Source organism: Ictalurus furcatus, chromosome 5, assembly GCF_023375685.1.
Source record: "Ictalurus furcatus strain D&B chromosome 5, Billie_1.0, whole genome shotgun sequence".
NCBI classification, from domain to species: domain Eukaryota; kingdom Metazoa; phylum Chordata; class Actinopteri; order Siluriformes; family Ictaluridae; genus Ictalurus; species Ictalurus furcatus.
Genome location: NC_071259.1, coordinates 17,830,259 through 17,856,266, shown reverse-complemented (window position 1 = coordinate 17,856,266; position 26,008 = coordinate 17,830,259). Strand labels below are relative to the sequence as shown.

General features: G+C 37.6%; 1 protein-coding gene across 1 annotated transcript; it reads left to right on the top strand.

Annotated features, from left to right (window-relative positions):
* The first annotated feature begins 1,610 nt into the window (after positions 1-1,610).
* sncaip (synuclein, alpha interacting protein) lies at positions 1,611-11,375 on the top strand. Its single transcript, XM_053624989.1, has 10 exons — positions 1,611-1,715; positions 4,044-4,129; positions 4,785-4,848; positions 7,072-7,895; positions 8,000-8,179; positions 8,414-8,527; positions 8,613-8,738; positions 9,171-9,340; positions 9,427-9,513; positions 9,603-11,375. Exons 2-10 carry the CDS (start codon positions 4,073-4,075, stop codon positions 10,564-10,566), a joined length of 2,586 nt encoding a protein of 861 aa, XP_053480964.1. The 5' UTR covers positions 1,611-1,715; positions 4,044-4,072; the 3' UTR covers positions 10,567-11,375.
* The last annotated feature ends 14,633 nt before the right edge of the window (positions 11,376-26,008 follow it).

Sequence of the window (26,008 nt, the reverse complement as noted above, 5' to 3'; positions counted from 1 at the left end):
TGGGGTATTGTTTGTAAAATTTTGAGGAAAATAATGAATTTAATCCATTTTGGAATAAGGCTGTAACATAACAAAATGTGGGAAAAAGTGAAGTGCTGTGAATACTTTCCGGATGCACTGTATGATTACATTGCTGGGCTGTAGTCACCAGTCTAGAAGTAAAAACAGCTAGAAGTAATGCTATGTGTGCAGTCCAAAATGAGGTAACAATATAATTATGTAAGAACTTAACCTATTTATGACATTTTATTTATTTATTTACAAAAATTCTAACTGGTCTTATTAATAAGAACAGACGAGAAAGTGCTAACACTGGCTATCAAGTCAAAGTACATGTTAAAAAATATTGCTTGTATAGTAGTTGATATAGTGTATATCCAGTTAATACAGAAACATAATTTTGAATGGTTAAACTAAATGTAAAAAATGTTACATTTGAACAAAAACTTTTATTGCAATTGATTTCTTGTACTTTTTCTGGTTGTGGCTCTATCTCGACAGATGCAGTGGAAAATTCCAGAAAATGAATCTTGACACAAGGTGCACGTTCCCTTTCAGGTCCACGTCCTCAATCCAGACTCATTATTGGCCCAACTAATGGCCATCAAATCTACAGACATCGTCTTGTGGTGGACTGTTGTCCCCTCCAGGGTGTGTTGCTGTCTCACTTGTTCCCAGGATAGGCTCCGGATGCACTTTATCCTGACCAGCTAAACTGCTTACTGAATGAATGAATGAATGAATTTAATTAATGAATGATCTACATACACATATTATTGGTAACAGCTTAATGCATATAGCAAAGTTGATATTTTAGAACTGCTTAGGTTAGTTGGGTGTGAACTTCAAACAGGAGTTGCATTGATGTTCTGACTCACAGTCCCCCTTTACGGCCACAGCGCGCGCGCGCGCGCACACACACGCGCGCGCACACACACACACACAACACAACGTGTGTCAGGCAGGCCTATTTGCGGTCTTCATTGTAACTAAAATCTGAATATTTTTTTCTAAAGGGCACTTCACAAAAGTATCCACTAGAGTGCAGTATTGTAAAACAGTGACAAAGCTTTTGCACATTCAGGTTTCACTTTTAAAATAGATTACCAATTTACTTTGTAAATTCTGAATAAACTTGTGAATTATGCATTGTGTATAAAATGTAATAACTGATATAAATATAAGCCTATTTATTTATTTACATCGTATGCTTTGGTTCACTGCACCCTTAAACATCAGAAATGTGTCTAGTTACATTAAAAAAAAAATTATACCTATTTCCCATGCCGATTTGTATGACAGCCTAGAAAAGAAAACATACCTCCTTAAACACGGTGATTTTGTATTTTGAAAATCGAGCTTTGTCGGTGATGGACATGGATTACAGAGTGGGATGGATGTCGATGAGTATGCTCCTGTGATGTGGCCCAGTAACGGTGTCCTTCCTGTAAATCCGGTTTCCTTGGAATAACCAGGAATAACGGTGCGCCTCCTGTTCTCCGCGGCCGAATTCCAAATAACACCTCACTTCTTGTCTAAGAACACTATGTAGGACATAACATAACGGCTTATACACACTACTTAGTGCACTAAATCTACAAAAAGGAGACAATTTGGGCGTCAACCCATGTCAAATTCTTGTGCGGCTTGTGAAGTGTTTCTGCAGGAACAGCTGTAAAACCACGGGAAAGAGAAGCACAACTTTGGTCTACAAGGTATTTCTGGCCGTTGGATTATTATCTGAGGAGCAAACGATTAACGAGATCGGTGTTGTTGAACGGAATAGAAAGAGCTACCGCCCGTTTACAGTCGATTCTAGTCGAGCAGCCCTCCGCTAAGCTAACTAGCTAAGCTAATCATTCCCCACAAACAATAGGAAAAGCAGCTTCGCACGGGACAGACAGATGTTGTTGTTTTTTCCCCCCTTTTATGTTGTTATTCACTTACCTGCTGAAATGTTTACTGGGCGAGCAAGACATTGCTCATAAACACGCTGTTTTTTTGTGAACCGAGTCATATCATGGAAGCGTTTTGCGCCGCATAACTTTGTTCATATATGTTTTAGTGAATTAGCCTTACAGACCGAGAGTGCTAGCTAGCGTGGCTAGGTGCTTACGTCGCTAGTTCGCGACAAAAGACACTAATACATCTGGTCAGTTTTACCGACTGGGATCTACAGCATCTTGTCTGCGTACAAGTCTGTCCAGATGTAGATTTTGTGTTCATCTGTAATTATCTGCACGCTGTCCACATGGCCTATTGGTTGTACTGAACTAAATACGCTTCCAGTAATGAACTATAGGAGCACTCATAACCGGGCACCTGAGCAGGACATGCCACATTTGTAAATAATTATTCTACGCAACAAATTAACCACCTAAATATATATATATATATATATATATATATATATATATATATATATATATATATGTATATGTATATATGTGTATATATATGTGTATATATATGTGTATATATATATATATATATATATATATGTATATGTATATATGTGTATATATATGTGTATATATATGTGTATATATATATATGTATATATGTGTGTATATATATATGTGTGTATATATATATGTATGTATGTATGTGTGTGTGTGTGTATATATATATATATATATATATATATATATATATATATATATATATATATATAATGGATGTATGTATGTATGTGTGTGTGTATATATATATATATGTACATATATAGAAAGATAGATAGATATCTCTCTATCTCAAGCTAAATGATGTTTTCTCCACTTTATAAGGGACCCAGCTGCTTGGTTAATCTGTGGTCCGGTGTGTGTGGCTTGACCATTGTTTCACTTACAAGAAAGCAGATTAAAAAAAAAAGGTCTAGAGTTGATTTCAAGTGTGGCATTTGTATTTTGAGTCTGTCTCTCAATATAAAGTCAAAAGAGCTGTGACTTCCAGTCAGGCAAGCCATCATTACACTGTAAAAACCCCAACATACCCATCAGAGAGACCGAAAAAAAACAAACATAAAATCAACTATTTGGTACATTTCTGAAAAAGAAAGAGCTCAGGAACAGAAGAATACCGTGAATGACAGAAGACGTATATATTTTTTCTTCCCCTGGTGAAGAAAAACTCCTTCACAACAGGTAGCCAGGTCAGAAACGCCATCCAGGAGGTAAGTATATCCGTGTCAAAGTCGACAATCAAGAGGAGGCTTCACCTGAATAAATACAGAAGGTTTACCGCAAGATGTGAATCATTGGTAAGCCTCAAAAACAGGAAGTCCAGATTGGAGTTTGCCAAAAACATCTTTAAAAAAACAAAACGAAAACCTTCAGACTGTTCTGGAACAACATCCGATAGACAGATGAGACAAAGATCAACTTTGTACCAGAATGATGGAATGAAAGGAGTATGGAGAACAGGAAGGAGGTGCTCATGATCTAAAGCGTACCACCTCATCTTATTTGGGCATGTATGGCTGCCAGTGGCGCTGATGCACTTGTATTTATTGATGATTTGACTGCTAACAAATGCACACAGTGCTGTAATTCCTAAATTGTTCACCTGTTTTGGAAGTAAATACTCTTAAATTAAAGCTGAAAGTCTGCACTTTCATATAAAATTCCAACTCCAATTGTAATGTTAGACGGCTCAAAAACAATAACTTTGTCACCATCCAAATATATTAAGCTGACTGTAGTTGGATTGTGTTAATAATACAGTACTGAGGAGGTCTGTGTAATGTATGTTGCAGTTAAAGGGTTTCTGGCTGTAAAGAAGATTGAGGACCTCTAAACTAGATGACGTTCACTCAGATCAACAATGTTCAGATCAGTTAATCATTCAGAATCAAATATTTGAGATGTTCTTTGGTTGTAAGTGTATCATGTGTTGATTAATGTCTTACTCTACAGGGATAAAGTCATTTATTAATACCGCTGATTGTAAACCAAACGCTTCCAATCTAAAACAAACCTTTATTCTGAGTTTTGGTAATTACCTTCACATAATGTCGATCTGACTGGGGTTTTTTTTTTTACCAGGGTTACCCGAGACATAATGCTGACAGAAAATGGATGCTCCTGAGTATTTGGACCTAGATGAGATTGATTTTACTGATGATTTAGCTGTAAGTAAATCATTTGTGATGCAGTGAGAAAATTGTGCTGATTATTGTATTGGTGGTGATTATTGTATAATACTCACTCGTGTACAGTGTTTTTAACAGCTAGTTAATAGCTGGGCCTAGTGGGCCTGGACACATTGCTCTCCAGGAGAAGTTCACCAAATATTACTCATGGGGATGCTGATTAAAAAAGGGTTTTGCAGAAAAAGTTGCATTTCTTAGGAAAATATGATATGTTTGTGTTAAAATATAGCTATACAATATACCCATACTATATCTTCAAGCTCACATTACATATGTTATGGTTTTTATTTCTGCTAAGTTTCAAGCAGTATGAAAAATAATTATGGACTAGACCCTTACACATAGGAACTCTAGACCTACAATGAAGGTTATTTACAGAAATTCATACAACAGTTAGTTCTGGCCCACCAATTTGATTAGTCATGCACCATTCTAAGATTTCTTGTTTTCTTGCTTATAGAACTGTTCTATAAAAGCAATATCACACTTGCAGTTGTACTGTTGTACTGAATATCAGCACGGCTGTGAGTACCTACAGCCAAATCTTCAGTAGAGCAGCACTCTTGTATTATATTGCTTAACTATATTTAGCATTTTTTGCACAAGTTGCTCATTGCTTTGGTCTCTATTGTAGTACACATCGAAGAGCATTCCAGAACTTTGCCGGAGAAATGATGGACAAGCAGAGGAGAGACAAGGTATGTCTGTAGCAGGTTTCTGAATACATTTTGAATATAACCTATTTCAGGTAAAATGTGCATAAAGATACATCATGTTCTAGTTGCAAAAAATGTTCTCTCGCAAATTGTGCCTGGTGTCTTTATAAAAAGAAGTTGGGAGTGCTCCTTCACCTTGATTGTGTGAAATCTTCTCCTAAGCAATGCCAACTTCTTTTTATAAAGACACCAGGCAAAATCTACAGAGCAAAAGCAAAGACCTTAACCATTCTGTGATATGGGGCCGCATCTCTGCAAACAGTACTGGGGCATTACGTGTCATCAAAGGACACATGAATGAAGCGATGTTTGATCTGTTATTTTCTTATTAGAGACGAATTTATTCTTGTCAACCAAGACAAGACAACCATAGACATCTAGAAGCTATGATTGCCAATAACAGCTTTGAAACAAAGTACTAATGTTTGTCATTTGTGTCCCCCCGATCATTACCATTTTCTTAATTTTTTTATTATGCATTTTTATTTATAAGTACAAAGTCAAAAGACATTTGTGTAAATGTGAAGTGGATATACATTGCCCTCCACTAATATTGACACCCTTGGAAATGAGCAAAGAAAAATTGTCTTTATTGTTTAACCTTTTGTTAAAAAAAATCACAAAAATACTCTGCTCTCATGAATATCAAACAATTGCAAACACAACACGGGTTTATCAAAAAAAATATCTTTGATTAATATAGGTGTGCAACAATTATTGGCACCCCATGAATTCATATGAGAAAAATATATTTGAAGTATATTCACATTGATATTTTACATATATATTTTACCATGACTTCCTGTTTCACAGGGGTATAAATATGAGGTAACACAAAGGCCAAATTCTCTTAGTCATTCATAACAATGGGTAAGACCAAGGAATATAGCTGTGATGTGCAGCAAAATGTGTTGAGCTTCACAAAATTGGAAGTGGCTATAAGAAATTAGTACCAGCATTGAAAATGCCCATTTCCACCATCAGGGCAATAATTAAGAAGTTCCACTGGAAATGTTATGAATCAACCTGGAAGAGTACGTGTATCTATATTGTCTCAACGCACTGTGAAGAGGATGGTTCGAGTGGCCAAAAAATCTCCAAGGATCAAAGCTGGAGAATTGCAGAAGTTTTGCATCTTTGGGTCAGAAAGTCTCCAAAACTACAATCTGAAATCACCTCCATCACCACAAGTTGTTTGGAAGGGTTTTAAGATAAAAGCCTCTACTGTCATCCAAAAACAAACTCCAGTGTCTTCAGTTTGCCAGACACTACTGGAACTTCAAATGGAATCGGGTTCTATGGTCAGATGAAGCCAAAATAGAGCTTTTTGGCAATAAACACCAGAGGTAGTTTTGGCACACACACAAAGATAGCCATATGAAAAGTACCTCATACCCATGGTTAAATATAATGGTGGCTCTTTATTGTTTTGCGGCTGTTTTTCTGCCAGTGGACCTGGATATTTTGTTAGGATACATGGCATCGTGGACTCTATCAAATATCAACAGATATTAAATGAAAACCTGACTGCCTCTGCCAGAAAGCTTAAAATGGTCCGTGGTTGGATCTTCCAGCGGGACAATGATACAAAATGTACATCAAAATCAACACAAAATCAAGGTCGTGCCATGGCCATCCCAGTCCCCTGACTTGAAACCCATAGAAACCCTGTGGGGTGAACTGAAGAGGAGAGTCCACCAGCGTGGACCTGGAAATTGGAAGGATCTGGAGAGATTCTGTATTGTGGAATGGTCTCGGGTCCCTTGCCATTTTCCAACCTCATCAGGCATTATAGGAGAAGACTCAGAGCTGTTATGTTATCTGTTAAGTATTGACTAAAAGGGTGCCAATAATTGTTTGCAGACCTACATTTAACAAAGACTTTTTTGATAAACCTGTTTGTTTGAATTGTTTGATATCCATGAGAGCAGAGAATTTTTGTGAATTTTTTTTAACAAAAGATTAAACAACAAAGACAAATTTTCACAGCCTTCTTTGCTCATATTTACCAATGGTGCCAATATTAGTAGAGGGCACTGTATACACTGGAAGTATAGTAAATAAAAAATTAAAGTGTCTGAATACTTATTTTCCCTCACTGTAGATATAAGATTGATATCATATAATAATAGTTCTGATAGTTTTTTGCCTATTACATTTGCAAACTCACACCTTCATGATCATACATTCACTGTACTCTTTCAGCTCCCGGCATCAACTGGAGTCGAAGTGCCTCCTCACACAGTGGAAGTGGAATCAAACCCACTGGAATTGCTGATGTGTACAGCAAATTCAGACCTGTTAAAAGGGTCTCACCACTTAAGCATCAACCAGAGGTTTTGGACACCGAGGCTGACAGTAAGAGTCCTGGACAAAATGTAGAGGGACACAATTCCCCTAAAGGGCTCCAAGCAAATGAGAGTCCATGTGATGTTCAGGCACTCAAGTGCAAAAGTATTGGTAATGGAGCACTTTTTGGGGAACTGGAGCATTATGACTTGGACATGGATGAGATACTAGATGTGCCTTACATTAAATCCAGCCAACAAATGTCCACCCTGCCCAGAGCAGCCTCTGAGAAGCGGACCTCAGGGAGTAGTGCAACTGATAGATGCATTAGCCTTAAGGCATCGTCTCTTGCTCATACTGAGAACCTGAGCAGTGGTACGCAGTTTTGTGTACTCCCACCCGTTAACTGGTCAGACATGAGAAAGTCAAAGTCTATGGATCCAGACAATCTCAGGGCACAAACAGTTGGATATGACCACTCGCCAGGCTCCCTGCACCGATCTGTATCTGAAGCAGACAGGCTATTATCAGCCAGACCTTTTCCAGATACACCAACCCACAAGGCTGGCTCGGACACTTCTGTCAGTCAGCCTTTGTTTCATATTCAAGGAGGTTCAGTGGGAAGGCTAGACAACAGCAAGTCTTGGAGTGGTCCTAAAGCATTTGGAGAATGTGATGAAGAAACCAAAAAGTCTCACAATATAATCAACATTGTGCGGGAGGGCCAGATCTCACTCTTGGTGAGTAATGAGTCCTCTAAAATGGTTGAAATGTTTGTTTATTTATTTATTCATTCATGATAATTTTTTTTTATACATCTAATGTAATCTTTGTCTGTCCTCAGCCTCATTTTGCGACTGAGAACCTGGAACTCATTCGAGATGAGGACAGAAATAACCTTCTTCATATCTCTGCTGCACATGGACATGCAGACTGCCTGCAACACCTTACTTCCCTCATGGGAGAGGACTGTCTCAATGAACGCAACAACCAGCAGCTGACTCCTGCTGGTTTGGGAGTCAGGGTGAGCTCAGTGGTTTATGTTCTTGGAGGGATTTCTGCATTCTCCATTGTAAAACATTTGCTTAGTTACAGGCTAAATTATTAGTCAATTTCTGAGCTTAATTCTGTTTATTTAAATCTGTCCCTGAGATGATATAGGTGTTGTGCTTCGTTTGTCAAATATTGTACAGCGTTTTATTTTACTGCATAAATGAAAATTTATAAGGTTTTTTTTTTTTTTTGTATTTCTGAATAGAATGGTCACCTGGAGTGTGTACGCTGGATGGTGAGTGAGACGGAGGCCATCGCTGAGCTTAGCTGCACACGGGACCACCCAAGTCTTATCCATTATGCAGCACAATATGGTCAGGTAAAGACTAAATAAATGAATAAGGTCAATCAAATGTTTTATCTAGATTGATCACTTGTGCATTTGAGCTGACTCTTTGCTTCAGGAAAGGATCTTGTTGTGGCTACTACAATTTATGCAAGAACAAGCTATCTCACTGGATGAAGTGGATCAGAATGGGAATAGCGCAGTGCATGTTGCTGCTCAGTATGGTCATCTCGGCTGCCTTCAGGTAAACGTCTGGTTTGTTGTTTTTTTACTGTTACAGAATTCTTAACAAAAACTTTGGAAAATGATGTTTAGCAAAGTATCTTTTCTATGGGACAGTGAAATTGGAAACAGGACACAGGCCTTCCTCCTGCTTTCCTGTTTGTGTAGACTGGCCAGTAATTTCCTCTCCTTTTCACTACTCAGCAGGGACGGGAAGTGTGCAAAAACATAAAGCACAATATCACAATGACCAGAAGACTTTAAAAAAATAAAATGAAAAAATAATAATCATTTCTATAGGATGTTTTGGTTAGCCACAGAGCAGAATTTGGATTCCATAGTGCACAAAGGGGACTACACTGAACTTAAATGTGTATTTCTTAGAAGTAACTGTGCTACATACTTGTCATTTATTATTTGAATTTTTGTCTTTAATACTGTATCTTTCCCAAAGACACTGGTGGAATATGGCTCAAATGTCACTGTTCAGAATCAGCAAGGCGAGAGGCCATCTCAGTGTGCCGAGCGACAGGGTCATACCACCTGTGCACGCTACCTGGTGGTTGTGGAGACCTGCATGTCTTTGGCTTCACAGGTGGTCAAGCTTACCAAACAACTCCATGAGTAAGCAGGCTGCAAAAGTATTTAAAAAAATTTACTGAAAGATTAACAGAAAGTCTTCAATAAATTCACAATATATTCTTTTGCAGACAGACTACAGCAAGAATAACACTCCAGAGTCAAATGCAGCTGCTTTTGCAGTCCCAGGATCCCAGTGGAAGACCACGATCACCCAGGTTTGCTCTTTTCTCCTCAGTGTATAACAAGACGTTTGTCTCATTAGAATGAACATGTAATAAGGTCATCTTAATCACTTCTCTATTAGTTTGCTTATTCCTCCAGCTGAGACTTGGCCTGAGATGACGCTTACTGCAGAGGTTACCCCTGGTGATGGGCAGTGGGTACTGAGGCAGAGGCATGTGGATTCTGAGTCAGTCCTGCGTAAGATCTTGGGAAAAGACATTGCTGAAAGAATGGGCACCAGCGAGAAGGCATTCCAAGAGGAGACAGTAGAGGGCGCCAGCGGAACAGACTCTGGAATGGGGCTGGGCATAGGCCCACTACGGAGACCAGGTATGGTGGAAAGGCGGGAGCTGAAACTAGCCCGTCTTAGGCAGATCATGCAACGTTCCCTCAGTGAATCAGACACAGATTCATATCCCCCTGATGAGTCTAAGCAGCCCACAGGCACCTCCAGACCAGAAAGGCCAAGCCAGCTTCCCATAGCAGAGAGTGAAGAACCAGTTCAGTTATCAAATAAGAAGCATGCCTCAGCTGCTGAACGCAAGTTCTCATTTGCGCTGAGGACTTCCAAGTCCATGGATGGATACAATCCCTCTCCAACATCAGACAACAGTGATCTTGATCATGAAGCAAAAACTGACTTTTCAGGGGAACTGACTGAATTTAACAATGGGCAAAAAGTCACGAGTCCAAAGAGTGCTCTTAAATCACCATCCTCTCGTAGGAAAACCTCACAGAACCTTAAACTCCGAGTGACATTTGAGGAAGCACCAGTTGTTCAAAAAGCTGGTCAAGCAGCAGAGGTTAAAGTAGCATCTGGTAAAGAAAAGACTTCCGAATCAGGGAAACGACCCTTTGGAACATTCCGCTCCATTATGGAAACGTTAAGTGGAAATCAGAATGGCAACAACAGCAATGCTCAAGGTGCATCTGTTGGCAAGCACTCACTTTCAAATTCAGCACAGAGTCCATCTGGGAAAAAATCGGATGCTAAGGCCAGTCCAGGGGGTCTCTCAAAATGCAAAACCAAGACCAGTGCTGTTTAAGTGCCTTTCTACAAAGGTGCTGTGAAAGCATTGCAGTGCCCTATTTTTCTTAAAGAAATTCATAAAACCTTGGTTATTTTCAGGTTAGTGGTAACTGAGGTCGAAATGACATGAATGACCAACTGAAACATTTCGAAGCATACATTTAGAAATCAGACACTTGTGGCAATGCAATCTTTTTGCAATCTAACTCTAAAATAATTTTTTAGCATCAGTCACTGTATATATGTATAACACATGGCTTCACATGCATTCTCCATACTAAATAGATAATTGGACTTGTTAAAAGTATTATTTAACATCACTGTGATTTTGTACAATCATTATCTCATTTTACAATCGTATGTTACACAGTGAGCAAAAAAAACATTCCCTGCCCACAGTTGTGTTTTTAAACCCAATTGCAATGCAAACTATAATAATAATAATAATAATAATAATAATAATAATAATAGTCAAATGATTTTCTATTATGTCTAGGAAGTAGCGTTTAGGAAATGACGATGAATATTTATGACCACTACATTTCATTCTGAACAGTACTGAATCACATTACAGAAACTTTTCTAGAGTGGACAGTATTAGATACTGAAAGTTATATATGATGCATTGCTGAAAAAAGTTTCCTGATTTTGATCAATCACAATTTAATGTTTTCATAATTGTTTTAATGATGTTTTATCTGTACCTTTTTCCATTTTAAAACATATTTATGAATTATAATTTAAATATCATGTTTGAAGAAAAAAAAAAGCATTATTACAACTATTGTAATCCTAAGATGAAAAATAAATGCATTTAACTGTTAACCATATGCTTTTGCAATTTTAAAATGTGACATTAATTGATGATCTTTTTAAAAATTGTATACATTTCCTCCTTTATACACATCCAGGCATTATCTTATCTCAGCTAATATTATGCACTAAGTAATAGATAGGGATTCAAAGTCTATGTCTATTCTCTCAGAAATTATTTTAGTATAAAGTACTACAGGCAAATCAGAACTGCCTTGTTTTCATTCACAAACTATACACTACAAAACACCAGCTTTATGTTCCCCTCCAGTGAGGAAAAGCATCTCATTTTTTATAAAAACCAATACCTGGGGAGGCTGTGTTTTTGTAAGTGAAGTTAAGCTGATGAATTAGCCCTCGTTCATTGGACAACAGTTTGAGGCAATATCCAAGGGAGTCATTCGGCACCTTTGAGGAGGCAGGCAGTTTAATTGGTGATAGTGTGGGGCTGTGAGGGGAACGTTTAGGCACGGGGCCGACAGCCTGTTGTGTAGCATGAAAATGGAAGAGACAACTGCTTGATTTGACAGGAGGAGTCATATATAGATTTTTGTGTCCATTGTTTTGGCTTATTTGTGTGTGCTTTACTCAGTCAATCAAATATAATTGACACCACTGGGCTCTGTTGTTTCTGGGATGACAGCAGTTAATGCCAGTGGAAAAAAACGCAGGGTGGAAAGTTCTCCTGGTGAAGGATGGGGAAAGGTTTCGGCCAGCCTTGTGACAATTTTTCAGACTTCAACAGCATTAATTGATGTAATGACAGCAATGATGAATACTAATATATGCAACCTTTAAAAACAAACCTATAGTAATTATACCAAGCCAAATTCATTTTTGCCTGCTGGTTTGAATAAGGCTGTGAATTAAATAGTACCAAGGCTTTTTTTACATAATAGTATGTAAAATAATTTGTAATTATTGTAATAACTATTTATAAATAATTTAATGACTGAATACCTAGCATTAGTAAATTATAATGACTAAAGTAGAAAGCAATACCTACAATACTTAGACCACAGAATGTCATACCTTTCCTCTTAAGTTATCCTGATGCATGTTGATTTGACATCTGTATCAAATGTTTGTTTTTGTTTAATTGATTTCTGTGTATTGTGTCTAAGGGGCTCTTTAAATTAACGGCGATAGTGCTATATGAGGCCAGAAGAGGGAAGTATTGCTGTATAGCATCGCTGCTATTAAACACAGAGGATGAATTTAAATGAATACTTATTTCTATCCAGTCAAACAAGTCAAAATGTTCATTGTGCATTTGTACAATTAACAACGGGGGGGGGGCATAGGTGCATGTTCAAATAAATAGAGTTCCAAAAATGTTGGAACACATTTTCTGAATGAATATTACATTTATGAGCGTGTAGTTAGTAGATATAACTCTTGCTCAATTTACAGAAAATCGATTACATTTACCTAATAATTAGTATATATAAAATTGGATTTTGTATAGAAATATATTATCTCCACAGGCAGAATATGAATGAAACATTTGATTGATTTAATCATAAGGGTACAAAATTAGACACTGCATAAAACTAGCAGGGAAGAGATACTACAGTAAAATATGTCACATCTGTAACATTCTGTCAGTCAGAGCACTGTTAAGAGACATGTTAACTGGTGATTCCTGTCTTTTTAGAAAAATGTGCCCTCTGATCTGCTCTTACACTTTGCCCAAAGAAATTGTCAAGACAGATGACCGTTATCATTCTTATTCTTACAGTCAACTCCAGAATTTTTGGCACACTTCAGGAGAATGGGTAAAAATTATTGTATTAAACATAATGATTTAAATATTTCACTCAACATTAAAAGACTCAATTAAATGCAAACAAATTGCCATCTTAAATAAAAAAAAAAATGCTCTCAGTAGTTGTATAACAAAACACAACACAAAAGGGACAGATGGTTGTAGATAAAATTGAAAATGTAGCCTTTTCAAAAGTCTGGAGCAGTTATTAAAAAAAAAAAAAAGTTGAACCCTTTCTTGCAGGTTAATTGGACATTTTCAATCAGTATATAAAAAAATATTTTATCCTTGCAGGACACTGTTGGGTTTCTGTGTGTAGAGTTTCGTGACTTGTGTGAGCCTCCTCCTGCGCAAAAAATGTACACCTCTCCACAATAACAATGAGATAAAAACGGACATCACTAAAGATAGTAAATCACTGGATACAACTGCCACGATAAAATTATTATATTTAAACCTAGCAGGCTAGGTAAAAACAGAAAAACTGTAAATTCCTAAAGCCCCGAGTGTCTACGTTCATATGAGCCATTAACCACTACTGTGAAGTGTGACATCGCAAATAAATTCAATGCTGAAAATTGGCACCACTAAAATGGGTGTTAAGTAATTCTTGTGGCTGACAAGTTTCAAAATGTGGCATTAAATGCCATCTCCATAACGACACGCTGTCTGGAAACATTGTTAATACAATAACAGGATAATTTAGCATAGAACTGGTTGCCTTGGAAAGATAGTTAAGACATGGTCCTAAATGGATAATTCTACTAGGCAATAAGCCCAACCATGCAGATAACGCATCACAGAAACGGGTGCTGAAACTCAAAATATTTTGCATGGAAGGGCAGTCGAAGATCCCTCTACAAGTGTCTTTTTTTTTTTTTTTAGATTATATGTGTCATTTTAGACATTACAACATAAGCCTGAGTGCTATTATTTATTCCAGGGAAGACTTCAACGAATAATAAGTGTTGGGGTGCTGATCATTTTTTAAATGTGTTTTGCAGGATCGAATACACTTAAGAATGTTTGAGAGCAAAATATCAAGGATGGAATGTATTATTCATATTGTATGCACATATTTGCTCATTATTATACAGTGAATTATTTGAGAGTTTACTGTATATCCTAAATTAGGATAGCCTTTAACCAAAAAGCACATCTAATTGCTATATCCTAAGTTGAAGATTTTCATGGTTCTATGACAATATACTAAAATACATTATTTCACCATATCACCACAACCATTCCCACCCACATCCCCATAAAATATTGTTTATAGTCAATTTCTGCGCTATTAAACTAAACTTAGACTTGATGATGATGATTAGTAGTATGATTATGACTGTGAATATCATTGTGGCACGGTGGTGCAGTGGCTAGCATTGCTGCCACACAGCTTCAAACTGGTTCAATCCTCAGCTCGGTTATTGTTTATGCAGCATTTCTATGCATGTTCTCTGTGTGAGTTTCCTCTGGGCTCTCCAGTTTCCTCCCACAAACATGCCAAATAGTGAGTTGGCTAAGATAAATTGCAGCTAGGTATGAATGTGTGTGCATGGTGCCTTCAGATGGACTGGTGTCCCATTCAGTGTGCATTCCTGCCTCTTCTGGAGGTTTTTGCCAGTCACACCACAAGAAAATATCTATTATATATATATTTTTTTACCTAAAAGCTTTATCTAAAATTCTAACATGCTACTTTCTGTGAAGGCCTCCAAACATTTCTTTGTAAACAACTAGGACTTATGATAGTATTTTATGTACTGTATGTATGTATGTATGTATGTATGTATACACACACATACATGCAATTTACACAATATCCACATTCACCATCCTACTTTTATAGGAACACAAGTAACCATTACTCCTGCTTATTTATGCAGTTATCCACTCAGCCAATCATGTGGCAGCACCACAATGCATAAACACAGGTCAATAGCTTCAGTTATTGTTCACGTCAAATGTCAGAATGGGGAAAAATATGATCTCTGTGACATTAACCGTGGCATGGTTGTTGGTGTCAGATGGGCTGGTTTGAGTATTTCAGAAACTGCTGATCTCCTGGGATTTTCACACACAACTGTCTCTAGAGTTTACACAGAATGGTGTGAAAAACAACAGCAAAAAAAAAAAAAAAACATCCTGTGTGTGGAGGGTCTGCAGGCTGAAACACTTTGTTGATTAGAAAGATCAGCTGAGAATGACCAGATTGGTCTGAGCTGACAGGAAGTCTATAGTAACTCAAATAAACACTCTTTACAACCGTGGTGAGCAGAAAAGCATCTCAGAAAGCACAATACATCAAACCTTGAGGTGGATGGGCTACAATAGCAGAAGATCACATCAGGTATCACTCTTGTCAGCCAAGAACAAAAATCTGAGCACAGACTCAGTGATATGAATGAATGTAAGACATGACATTATTCAATTTGTAGTTGGTTGTGAAATACCATTACCATCTCCAATTTCTTCAAACAAGGCATAATCACGATCGATCTTTAAATGTTCTTTTTTAATATGATTTTACTTTACATTCCATCTGTGTCATCTGACTGCACCTTGTGAGCAGCAAAATCAGTAATTACTCTGTCAGTGATGCTGATATGACTGACAGTACATGATTTATATTCAGTTTACCTGCTATTACACTTTTCTACCACTAGGTAGATAGATTCTTGCATACGGTTGGTCAGAAGTGTGCCGAAATATACGCACATCCTCACGCATAAGCAAATCTTGATGAAGCCCATTCGGTGCATAGAAACATGCGTACGCACGGTTTATGAACAAAACTATGTGTACACACTGCTGAAAATGAGACTCCTGATCTTATTATAACTTTAGCATTGCAAAATAACTTCACTAAGCCTCTCAAAGATGTTTGCATGACCTTCCAGGTATATGCATAACTATAGTTTCGAACACAACCCCAAAAAGTTGGGACAGTATGGAAAATGCTAATAAAAACAAAGAGGAGTGATTTGTAAATGTACTTTGACTTATAAATATTTAAACAAAAACCTATAAAGACAAGGTATTTGGTGTTTTACCTTATCAACTGCATAGTTGTTTTTTTAAATTTTATTTAATTTTATTTTTTTTAAAAAGATAAACGTTTATTTTGAAATTGATGCATGCAACACGTTCCAAAAGTTGGGACAAGGGCAATTTAGGACTAATAGTGATAAATAGTGACAAGTTGAAATAAGGTGATGTGAAACAGGTGAGGCAATTGTCCAATCATAGTATATAAGGAGCCTCCAAAAAAGGCCTAGTCCTTCAAAAGCAAGGAAGGGTCAAGGCTCGCCAATCTGCCAACAGATGCGTCAGTGAATAATCCAACACTTTGAGAACAACATTCCAAAAAGACAAATCAGTAGGATTTTGGGCATTTCACATTATACAGTGCACAATATAATTAAAGGATTCAAGGAATAATGATAATGAGTCTTTATTGATCATATATACATATACACAGTGAAATTCTTTCCTCACATTCCCCAGTATGTCAGGAAGCTGGGGTCAGAGCGCATGGTCATCGCCCCTGGAGCAGAGAGGGTTAAGGGCCTTGCTCAAGGGCCCAAGAGTGGCAGCTTGCAGTGCTGGGGCTTGGACCCCCGACCTTCTGATCAGTAACCCAGAGCCTTAACCGTCAAGCCACCCCTGCCATCCGGTCAAATCTCCGTGCGTAAATTGAAAGGCTGAAAACCACTTCTGAATGCACGTGATCTCCGATCCCTCAGACATCACTGTCTTAAAAACTGTCATGAGACTGTAATGGATATCCTGACATGGGCTCAGGAATACTTTGGTAAACCTTTGTCAGTCAACACCATTCGCCGTTGCATCCACAGATGCAAGTTAAAGCTTTACTATGCAAAGCAGAAACCATAAATCAACACTGTCCAGAAGTGCCGCCCACTTCTCTGGTCTCGGTCTCATCTGAGATGGACAGTAGCACAGTGGAATCATATTTTGTGGTCCAACGAGTCAACATTTCAAATAGTTTTTGGACAAAACAGCCGTCATGTTCTCCAGGCCAAAGAGGAAAAGCATTGTTATTGGTGTGTGTGTAGTTTTTTTTTTTTCAATTTGTGTCAAATTACTGGGCAGAAGACTCAAGTAATGTTATTGCGATATGTTTTTATTCAATTTATGTAATTCAACATGCCATTTTGCCTTGAGGACATTTGGCACTATTATACTTCCATAGAAAAGGACCATCCAAGCTGTTATCAGCGTCAGGTCCAAAAGCCAGCATCTGTCATGGAATGTGGGTGTATCAGCGCCCATGACATGGTTAACTTGCACATCTATGAGGGCACCATTAATGAAAGAAAGATATGTACACATTTTGGACCTACTTATGCTGCCATCCAGAGCAGGACAACACCAAACCACATTCCGCCTGGATTACAAGCGCAGGGTTGCATAAGCAGAGAGTGCGGGTGCTAGAATGGCCTGCCTGCAGTCCTGACCTGTCTCCGATTGAGAACGTGTGGCACATTATGAAGCGCAAAATAAGGCAACTAAGTATGCGTAGCTGAGGAAATGCATAATGGATGAATAGGGAAAATTCCGCTTGCAAAATTTAACCAAGTGGTGGCTTCAGTGCCTAAACGCTTAATAAGTGTTATTAAAAGAAAATGATGTTATAGAGTGGTAAACAGTTGACTGTCCCAACTTTTTCATTATAGTACAGGTTGAATTGAATTTTCAATTAGTCATTTATTTATTTATTTATTTATTTATTTATTTATTTATTTATTTGCCATTTTCCATACTGTCCCAACTTTTTCGTTATTGGCATTGTAGATAGTCTTCCTCCCAGCAAGATTTTTTTCCCCCCTGGACACTCACACTACATGGCACAGCTGGAGTTCAAACCTTAATCTCTAAACGATTTTACCCTCTACATACACTGCACTGAAAATCTTTCATTGGGTACATTAAATTTTTAAATAATTTTATTTAATGGGTATTGTTAGCAAGCTTGTCAAATGTTTCTATTGATAAAATTTTCTTTCATTCCAAATATACTTTATGCTACAGAACTATCATGTGTCTGCATGCCTTTCATTGTTTGAAGCTTTTGTCTGCTTAGACACAGGCATTGCTTTTGGTGTCCTTCATCTGTAGGAATGGCTCCTTTAACTTATTCCATTGATCTCTGTATTTCCCATTAAGCCAGCCTGTTATGTTCAAGAGGAGGGAGGTAAAGAGTCTCAGGCTGCCAGAGGAGGCCTCCTGCCTTGGCCTCTGGAGGATGGTAAGAACTGAAGCACATCATTTAGGCCAGTGTTCTTCCATCCACATTATTTGCTGTAAACAGCAGTTCATTACAGCAAGCCAGACATGCAGTGTGTTGTCATGGCTCAATGCCACAGTTCAGCTTGTTTGCAACTGTCGCAGAACGGCAGTTGCATGAGAAAAAGCCATCCCTCAGGACATGCCCCTGAGGTCTCAAGTGGTTAGCGCTTCAGATTACATTGACGTGCAGGGATTACAAACATTCCTACCATTGTTTGTGTTTTATCATCTATAACTGTTTTTAATGTTTGTTAGAGTTTATTCAAGACAGCTATAACATATAGCTCATATAGCTGATTTTATCAAATAATATGGCTCAATTGTGTTCCAAAAGGAAATAAAACCGAGCTATATGCAGTATTCAGTTGGATGTCTTTAAACATTATTAACATTAACAGTCTTTAGTGGGTTTTCATGACGGAACTTGGTTTATAATGTTAGATTTTTTTTTTTTAAATGATTTGATTTGTACAAAATCACACTGCAACAGCAAAATCACGTTAGACAGTTGGATGGCATTCATTCATCTTTAGTAACTGCTTTACCCTGGTTAGAGTCATGGTGGCTCCAGAGCCAATCACTGGGCACAAGGGGAGAACACATTATGAATGGGACACCGGTCCATTGTGAGCCACCATGCACACACAGTTACACAATCATTCATGGTTAGGGGCACCTCCACAGAGACAGTAACCAGAGATCAGGATAGAAACAGGTTCAAGCTGTGAATTGGCAACACTACCCACTGCATCACTGTGCTGCTCATAATTACAAATATGATGTTCTCACAGATGAAGGTTGCATGTTCCCACAGCTGTTCCCATTTCCCCACTGATTAGTTTTTACACTTAAACCCCGGTGTCTCATTGTTAAAGTGCCAAGTATTGTTTCAGTGTTTTGCCACCTGAACGCTACCAAACCTTTGTTTTCTGTATTGGTTTTTAATCTTGTTCTCGTTTCTGGTTTGTGATTCTGGTTTTTGTCCTGTTTTGCCTGATCATCTGACTCTGTGCTTGTTTTTTCCACCACATTTTTGTTGCTCGTATTGGATTTCTCTGCCTGCCTTTAAAATAAAGCCTTTTACTGCACTTGCATCAACCTGCAGTCCCGTATCCTGACAATAATATGCAAACACCTACCTTTGCAAACTAATTCATAAATCTATTATGTTTTTTTTTACTTCACAAATTTGGTGTCAAACTACTCAGGAGAATGTGAATCTTAATACTTATTAAAGTCATCTTGACATTTATGAACAATATGGTTGCCGCATGTCAATCAATGAGGCAGAGCCTAATTTACTCAAATAGCTGTAACTCATGATTGCTTGCATGGATTCACACGAAACTTGAAATCCATATACAGGACATGATTCCGAGGTTGCCCATGCATAAGGGCAGAGCTAAAGTCAGATAACTGTTTCTCAGGAACCATAAGTCCGATGGAGCTGAAATTTGGTATACTGCAACTATGTGCTAATCTCTAAGTTGTTTTTTTTTGTGACGAACTACTTAAGAAACATGCCCATCATCAGCCAATCAGTTTTCAGGAGTCATTTGACATTTTGACAAATGTCAAAAACATATTGAGATTTGTATACAATAAGGTGATGCCATGTGTCAATCAATTCTATGGAGGTGGAGCTGATTTACTCAAACAGCTGTTATTCAGCTGTTATTTATCTTTGAACCAAACTCAAAAGGCATGTTCAGTACAAGGTTCTGAAGATGTCTGCAGAGGTTGGGGCATGGTCATTGAAAGATGGTGGAGTTGGGTCCAAATAAATGTGTCTCAGGAACCAAATGTCTGGTTGAGATGAAATTACTAGATTTTTATCAGTACTTAAAGGGGATCCCGACTTTGAAGACTTGTATGGCTTATTAGATTAACCCTGACATCCGCTATGTAAATCCGCTATACAAAAACACTCTAAATGTCAGTTTTTTTTTAAAAAATCCTTGCATTCGTAGGCTGCCATCGCTGTTTATGTCACAATGCATCCTGGGTAGTGACGTCAAATGGTTGCAACGGTCTTGATTCTCCTGCTACCCTACAGCGATATAAACATGTCTTCAGCCTTTTCAATTTGAACCTGAGTGTAACATAAGTGAGGAGGCTAATATAGAAGACATTACTCAAAGTGTACATCAAAATGAAGACGATCAGAGAGTTGAGGAGGCGAGAGTGGAGCAAAATCCATGGTGTCTGTGCAGCAACTGCACGTCTATGCCAACCGAGAGCGTTTGTTTTTCAACGTAAGCATATGGATTAAACTATCATTTTATGATGAAACGTATTCTAATATAAATAATTTTAGAGATTATCAGCCATCTCGCCATTGTACACATTATCCTATTAAAATTCCGATGGCCCGCCAGTGCACTTTTACTATGATATGAGCAAATCTATGCTATCCACACAACTTCTGTGTGTACAAAGGTACTCATATCTTTGGAAAGTTAAGATTCTTGTGATTTGATTGATATAAACTGTTTTGACCTACAATCACAACAGCAGCAACAATCAATGTCTCTGTCAGACCACCGACATACTAAAAAACACGAAACGGAGGGAACTCACCTCATATGAAGCCTCATAGTAATCCACTGATCCATAGCATCCTGATAAAAACAGTTTTGTTACACCAGCAAAGGTCAGAAGCATCAAATTATATAAAAATTTTTAGTCCACCTTTCAAAAGAAACCAAAACCATGCATGCACTCCAAATGATTCAAGAACAGCTTTAATTTTACAATAGGTATGCCTTGGTTAGGTGTTTTAGGCTAATTTTACTGGACATTTATGTTATGAGAATATACAGAATAAACACTCTAACAAGATGCTTACAGGTTTGATTATATTTATAGGTATCCCCTGAATCACAGAACACAAGAACTAGAAAATTACAGCCAAAAGCCAAATACCACAGTGTGGCATTCTTTTCCTGCTGCGGGGGCTAGTAGTTTATTCTTTTGAGTGCTATTAACGATTTTTAAAGTAATTAACATTTTCATGTGTTTCTAACAACATATTTTAGTAGGAGAGGGCAATTATTGCATGTTAAGGCCTACAGTACAAGTCTTCATAGTCCGGGTTCCTTTTAATTACTTCAAAAACATTCCTATCTTTAGCCAATCAGATTTAAGCAAGCACTGTACACAACTAGCATTAATCTATCATCACAAAACATGATAAGTATGTTCTCTATGTGAACTATGATCTCTTTATTGTTCTATGAATCTTGGAACTGGCCATTAAGGGCACTATATAAGAGGAGTGCTTGAACCCTGCAGATTGCTGCTTGTGGCTATAATTATTAGGGGGTGAGGCACCGAATGTGCATACACACCCTATTGTTCTTCTTTTTCTTATTCTTCACCTGGCTAGGCTATCTATGGCAGCCCATAGAACTGTCTGGTAAAAAGTTGTGAAATTTGGCACACTAATTGGGGAGGGACTAAGGAACATTTGGACTAAATTTGGGCCAAGTGCTGCCAATGGTCTAGTGCCACCATAGAGTCAAATTTGGGACTGATTTGGAAGTACTTTTATGGTCATAACTTTTGAACCGTGTGTCCAAAATTTAAAATCCAGGAAGTACAGGATTCCCTGGGTCAATTTCCTAATTAGATTTTCCACCATCTTGGATTTTGTTAAGACAGTTTTTTTGCTACTCCTTCTACAAATTGTTTCCAATCATCACCAAATTTGGCCTCAAATGTTATCAAAAGAATTTTGACCACTCCAATTGTGGCTTGCCCATAATGGTCCAACAAATCTGACAATGAAGCCACCAAACAGGAAGCGAGGCTGAATCACCATGACCTGAGGCTATGCAACAAATTTCGTGACAGCACCATTTACTGGTCAAAAGTTACAATAACATGCTAAAAAATATTACATCTTAGTGCCATTTTTGCTATTCCTCCAGATTTTGTCCAATCTTCACCTAATTTGGCTCACATCATCTTGAGACCTGTCTAAACAAATGTCTACTGCCATTCTAGCTGTTCAGTGTGCTATTATACAGACAACACATGACTCATAGGGTTTAATACCAAATAGAATTTTTACTGAGCAATTTTCACCAAACCAAACAAACACAATATAAGACAGATATAAGTTTGGTGCAGATACTTGCACAAAGTGGGCCCAGACTGATGAGAAAAAACACAAATACCTTAGATATTTTTAAACTGCAAGAAAAACAAAAATTCAGGTCAGAGCAGTAGCAATCACGACCACAGGTCAAAGTAGCAACAGACAACACCACAGATCACAGCAGCAGCGGCAGCTGCAGCAGCAATACCACCCTGTTGCCCATTTGTTCATCTAGACCTTTCTTCCCACAGTCAGAGAATTCCACCACTGTCTGTGGTCAAAACATACACATCATGAGTGAAACTACAAATCACTCTTGAATCCCTTTGCCTAAAGTTATGGCTCTGCTTTCCAGTGCTTGCTTAGGCAACAATCATGTCTGGAAATGTGCGGCTCACAGAGTCTGGGTGCTTGGCCCTCACTTTAGTAGAGATTAATCTTGGTTTCAGAACTTTTATGGTATCTCTGTATTTCTTTGCGAATTCCAATCTGGCTTTCTGATTCTTACTGCTGATGAATGGTTTGCATCTTGTCATATAGCCTCAATATTTCTTTCTTGTCTCATACCTTCACCCCTACCCTGTGGAGATTGTTGGTGATGTCACTGACTGTTGTTTTTTTGTTTTTTTCACAGCTCTAACAGTGTTTCTGTCATCAAGGCCCTGTAAGGCATTTACAAGGCATTTTCAAAGGAGCTAGCACTCTTTTAATAAAAATACTTAAGGTACTTAAGAAACTGTCCAGAGTGGAGTACTTCCCAATTTTTTTACACATTACATAAGTTTGGCAAAACAATTTAAAGAATTTATAAATGACAGTTTATGAACCACAGTGATTGGCAGACATATTGTAAATATGAGACTTGTTCAATATATTTTAGACTATTCAGAACTAGTGGATGAGGACAGCTTTATATCTTTCTTTGACTCTTATTTTTAACGAATTAGATGCATTTGGTTTTGGTGGGGAAAAAAAATCAGTCCAAAAATCTGAACAACAATGTGATGGACATTACTATATAGACTAACTAGTCACTTTATTGGGAACACCCACCCACATGCTCATTCATGCAATTATTCAATCTTCCAATCATCCAATCATGTGGCAGCAGCACAATATATGAAATCATGCAAGTACAGATCAAGAGCTTCAGTTAATGTTCATATCAAACATCAGAATGGGGAAAATGTGATCTCAGTGACTTTGACCATGCCAGAAAGGATAATTTGAGTATTTCAGAAACTGCTGCTCTCCTGGGATTTTCATGCACAACTGTCTCTAGGGATTACACAGAAAAGTGTGAAAAAAAATTGAGTGGCAGTTCTTAGGTGGAATCCAGATGAGAGGTCAGAGGACAATGGCCAGAATGGTTTGAGCTGACAGGAAGGCTACAGTAACTCAAATAACCACTCTTTCCAACCAAGGTGAGCAGAAAAATGTCCCAGAAGGCACAGCATGCTGAATTATGAGCCGAATAGGCTACAACAGAGGAAGACCACGTCGGGTTCCTCTGCTATCACCCAAGAACAGTAGTATGAGGCTAGAGTGGGAACAGGCTCGCTGAAAAAAAATTGTGGATATTTTTATCTGGATTTCAGGGATTTCTACTAAATATACCTATCAGGTGTAATACCTTGCAATAGTTGTAGAAAAAAGATCAAACTTCTAGAATCTGGGAAAACTTTATTCCACATGTTTCAAGAAAATATTTGCTCTGGGGCTTTAGTGTCTTTTAACATTCTTCATATATTAAAAATCCTAATTCTTGACATATAATTACAGATTTTCATAAAGATCTCTGGTTAAGGTGCCAACGATATACTTGCATAACTTAACTCCCTACAAGTACTAAATTTGAAATCTCTATAAGTAAATCATTTGAAAGATGATGCTTTGTGCAATGAATGCAGTATTTTTTCATTATTTTATAACCGCAATTATTGCCTTTATTCTGTATATTTATATATGTGCTTATCAGGTTTTTTGTATGTACATATTAATGTATTTTAATAAACAAGTTGTTCATATGTCATTGTAATGCAGTAGAACTCTGTGAGAATTATGACATAGTATGTTTTCTTTTAGGAATTCTGGTTTGATGTGGTTTTGCAGGATGGTGGCACCTAGTGTTTGATGTAAATACTGCATAGAAAAACAAAAACAAAACAACCCCCTCCAATATATTATTTTTAGAACTAACAAACTGTTTACTTAATACTAGAAAGTTGTTTGTTTAAACACTCCAGTCCATAATAAATAAATCTTGGTGGCAATACTGTGAATACTGTCTAATTTGCACAAGAAAAACGACTTTATCAGCACTCTATCAGCACCGCTGGTATTGTTTAACACTTGTAGTTTACAAAACTGTTTTTAAGCTGGAGGTGTCATTAGCTTCTCAGCTGCTAGTTACTTGTGTGCTCAGTGATTCCTAGCCAACACAATAAATGTTCACTGGGAGGGTAAAAGTGGAGCAGGACAAATGAAGTAAAGCTATAATATATGGCTTACCCTACCCCACTCCCAAATAATGTAAGATGTAGAGTGACTCCACCCTACTCACAAATAATTCAAAAATGAAGTTAAAGGGGAATTTCAACCATTTTCTGTGAAGTTTACTAATTCACTTTCTGATTATGACTAATGAAAAATATCCCATTGATATAATGCAAATAAGTTAGAATTATTCACCATGAATGACAAATTACATTGTACATTACAAATGAACCAGAAGTCCAAGGTGTTTAATGTCTCTAGAAATTATTACGTGTAGCAGTTACACACACGCACACACGCACGCACACACACACACACACACACACACACACAAACAAAACAAAGTGCTCAGGTGTGCATAACAAATTTTGAACCTGTTGTAGATTATGACAATAGATAAGCACAGATTTCCAGTGTAGTAAAGCTGTGGAACTGTCTCGTCTTTGCTTTCTGTCTACTGTTTGAATTTAAAAGAGCAGCAGTTGTTCCAAATAATTATTTGTTAATCCGTATGTTAATTATATTTTTTGAGGGCAAACCAATTTGTATATATGAGATATCTGCTGCTCAGCATTTCAGCAGTGTTGAAGATGTATGACAGTAATTCTGTCTAGTCTATTTTTGGCCTTTTGGCCTCAGCATGTTACTGAAGGTGCTGCAGTCATGTCAGAATAATATGAACACTCTACATAACACTTATGAAGAAAGGCATTTCAGTTCAAATATATCGGTATGTTTTAATTCATTATCTTGCATTTCATTTGCATGTATTTTCCCGTGTCATTTTTTGTTGCCTGCAGATGCCTGAAAGCGGCCGTCTCTCAGTCCATATTTTCTTGTATTTTCTTGGGAATGTTACAAATGCTAGAAATAACTAAACAGAGATCCAGTTTAGAACCAAAATCAACGGTTCCTACAAATATACTCTTTTCAGTTCCTTTAAAAATACTGTTCCTATCAACTGTA

Excerpts from the sequence above, each read along its gene's own strand:
- sncaip (XM_053624989.1), top strand. The coding sequence starts at position 4,073 with ATGGATGCTCCTGAGTATTTGGACCTAGATGAGATTGATTTTACTGAT. Across the intron at positions 7,896-7,999 it reads AGGGCCAGATCTCACTCTTG|CCTCATTTTGCGACTGAGAA; the intron begins GTGAGTAATGAG and ends GTCTGTCCTCAG. Across the intron at positions 9,514-9,602 it reads GGAAGACCACGATCACCCAG|TTTGCTTATTCCTCCAGCTG; the intron begins GTTTGCTCTTTT and ends CTTCTCTATTAG.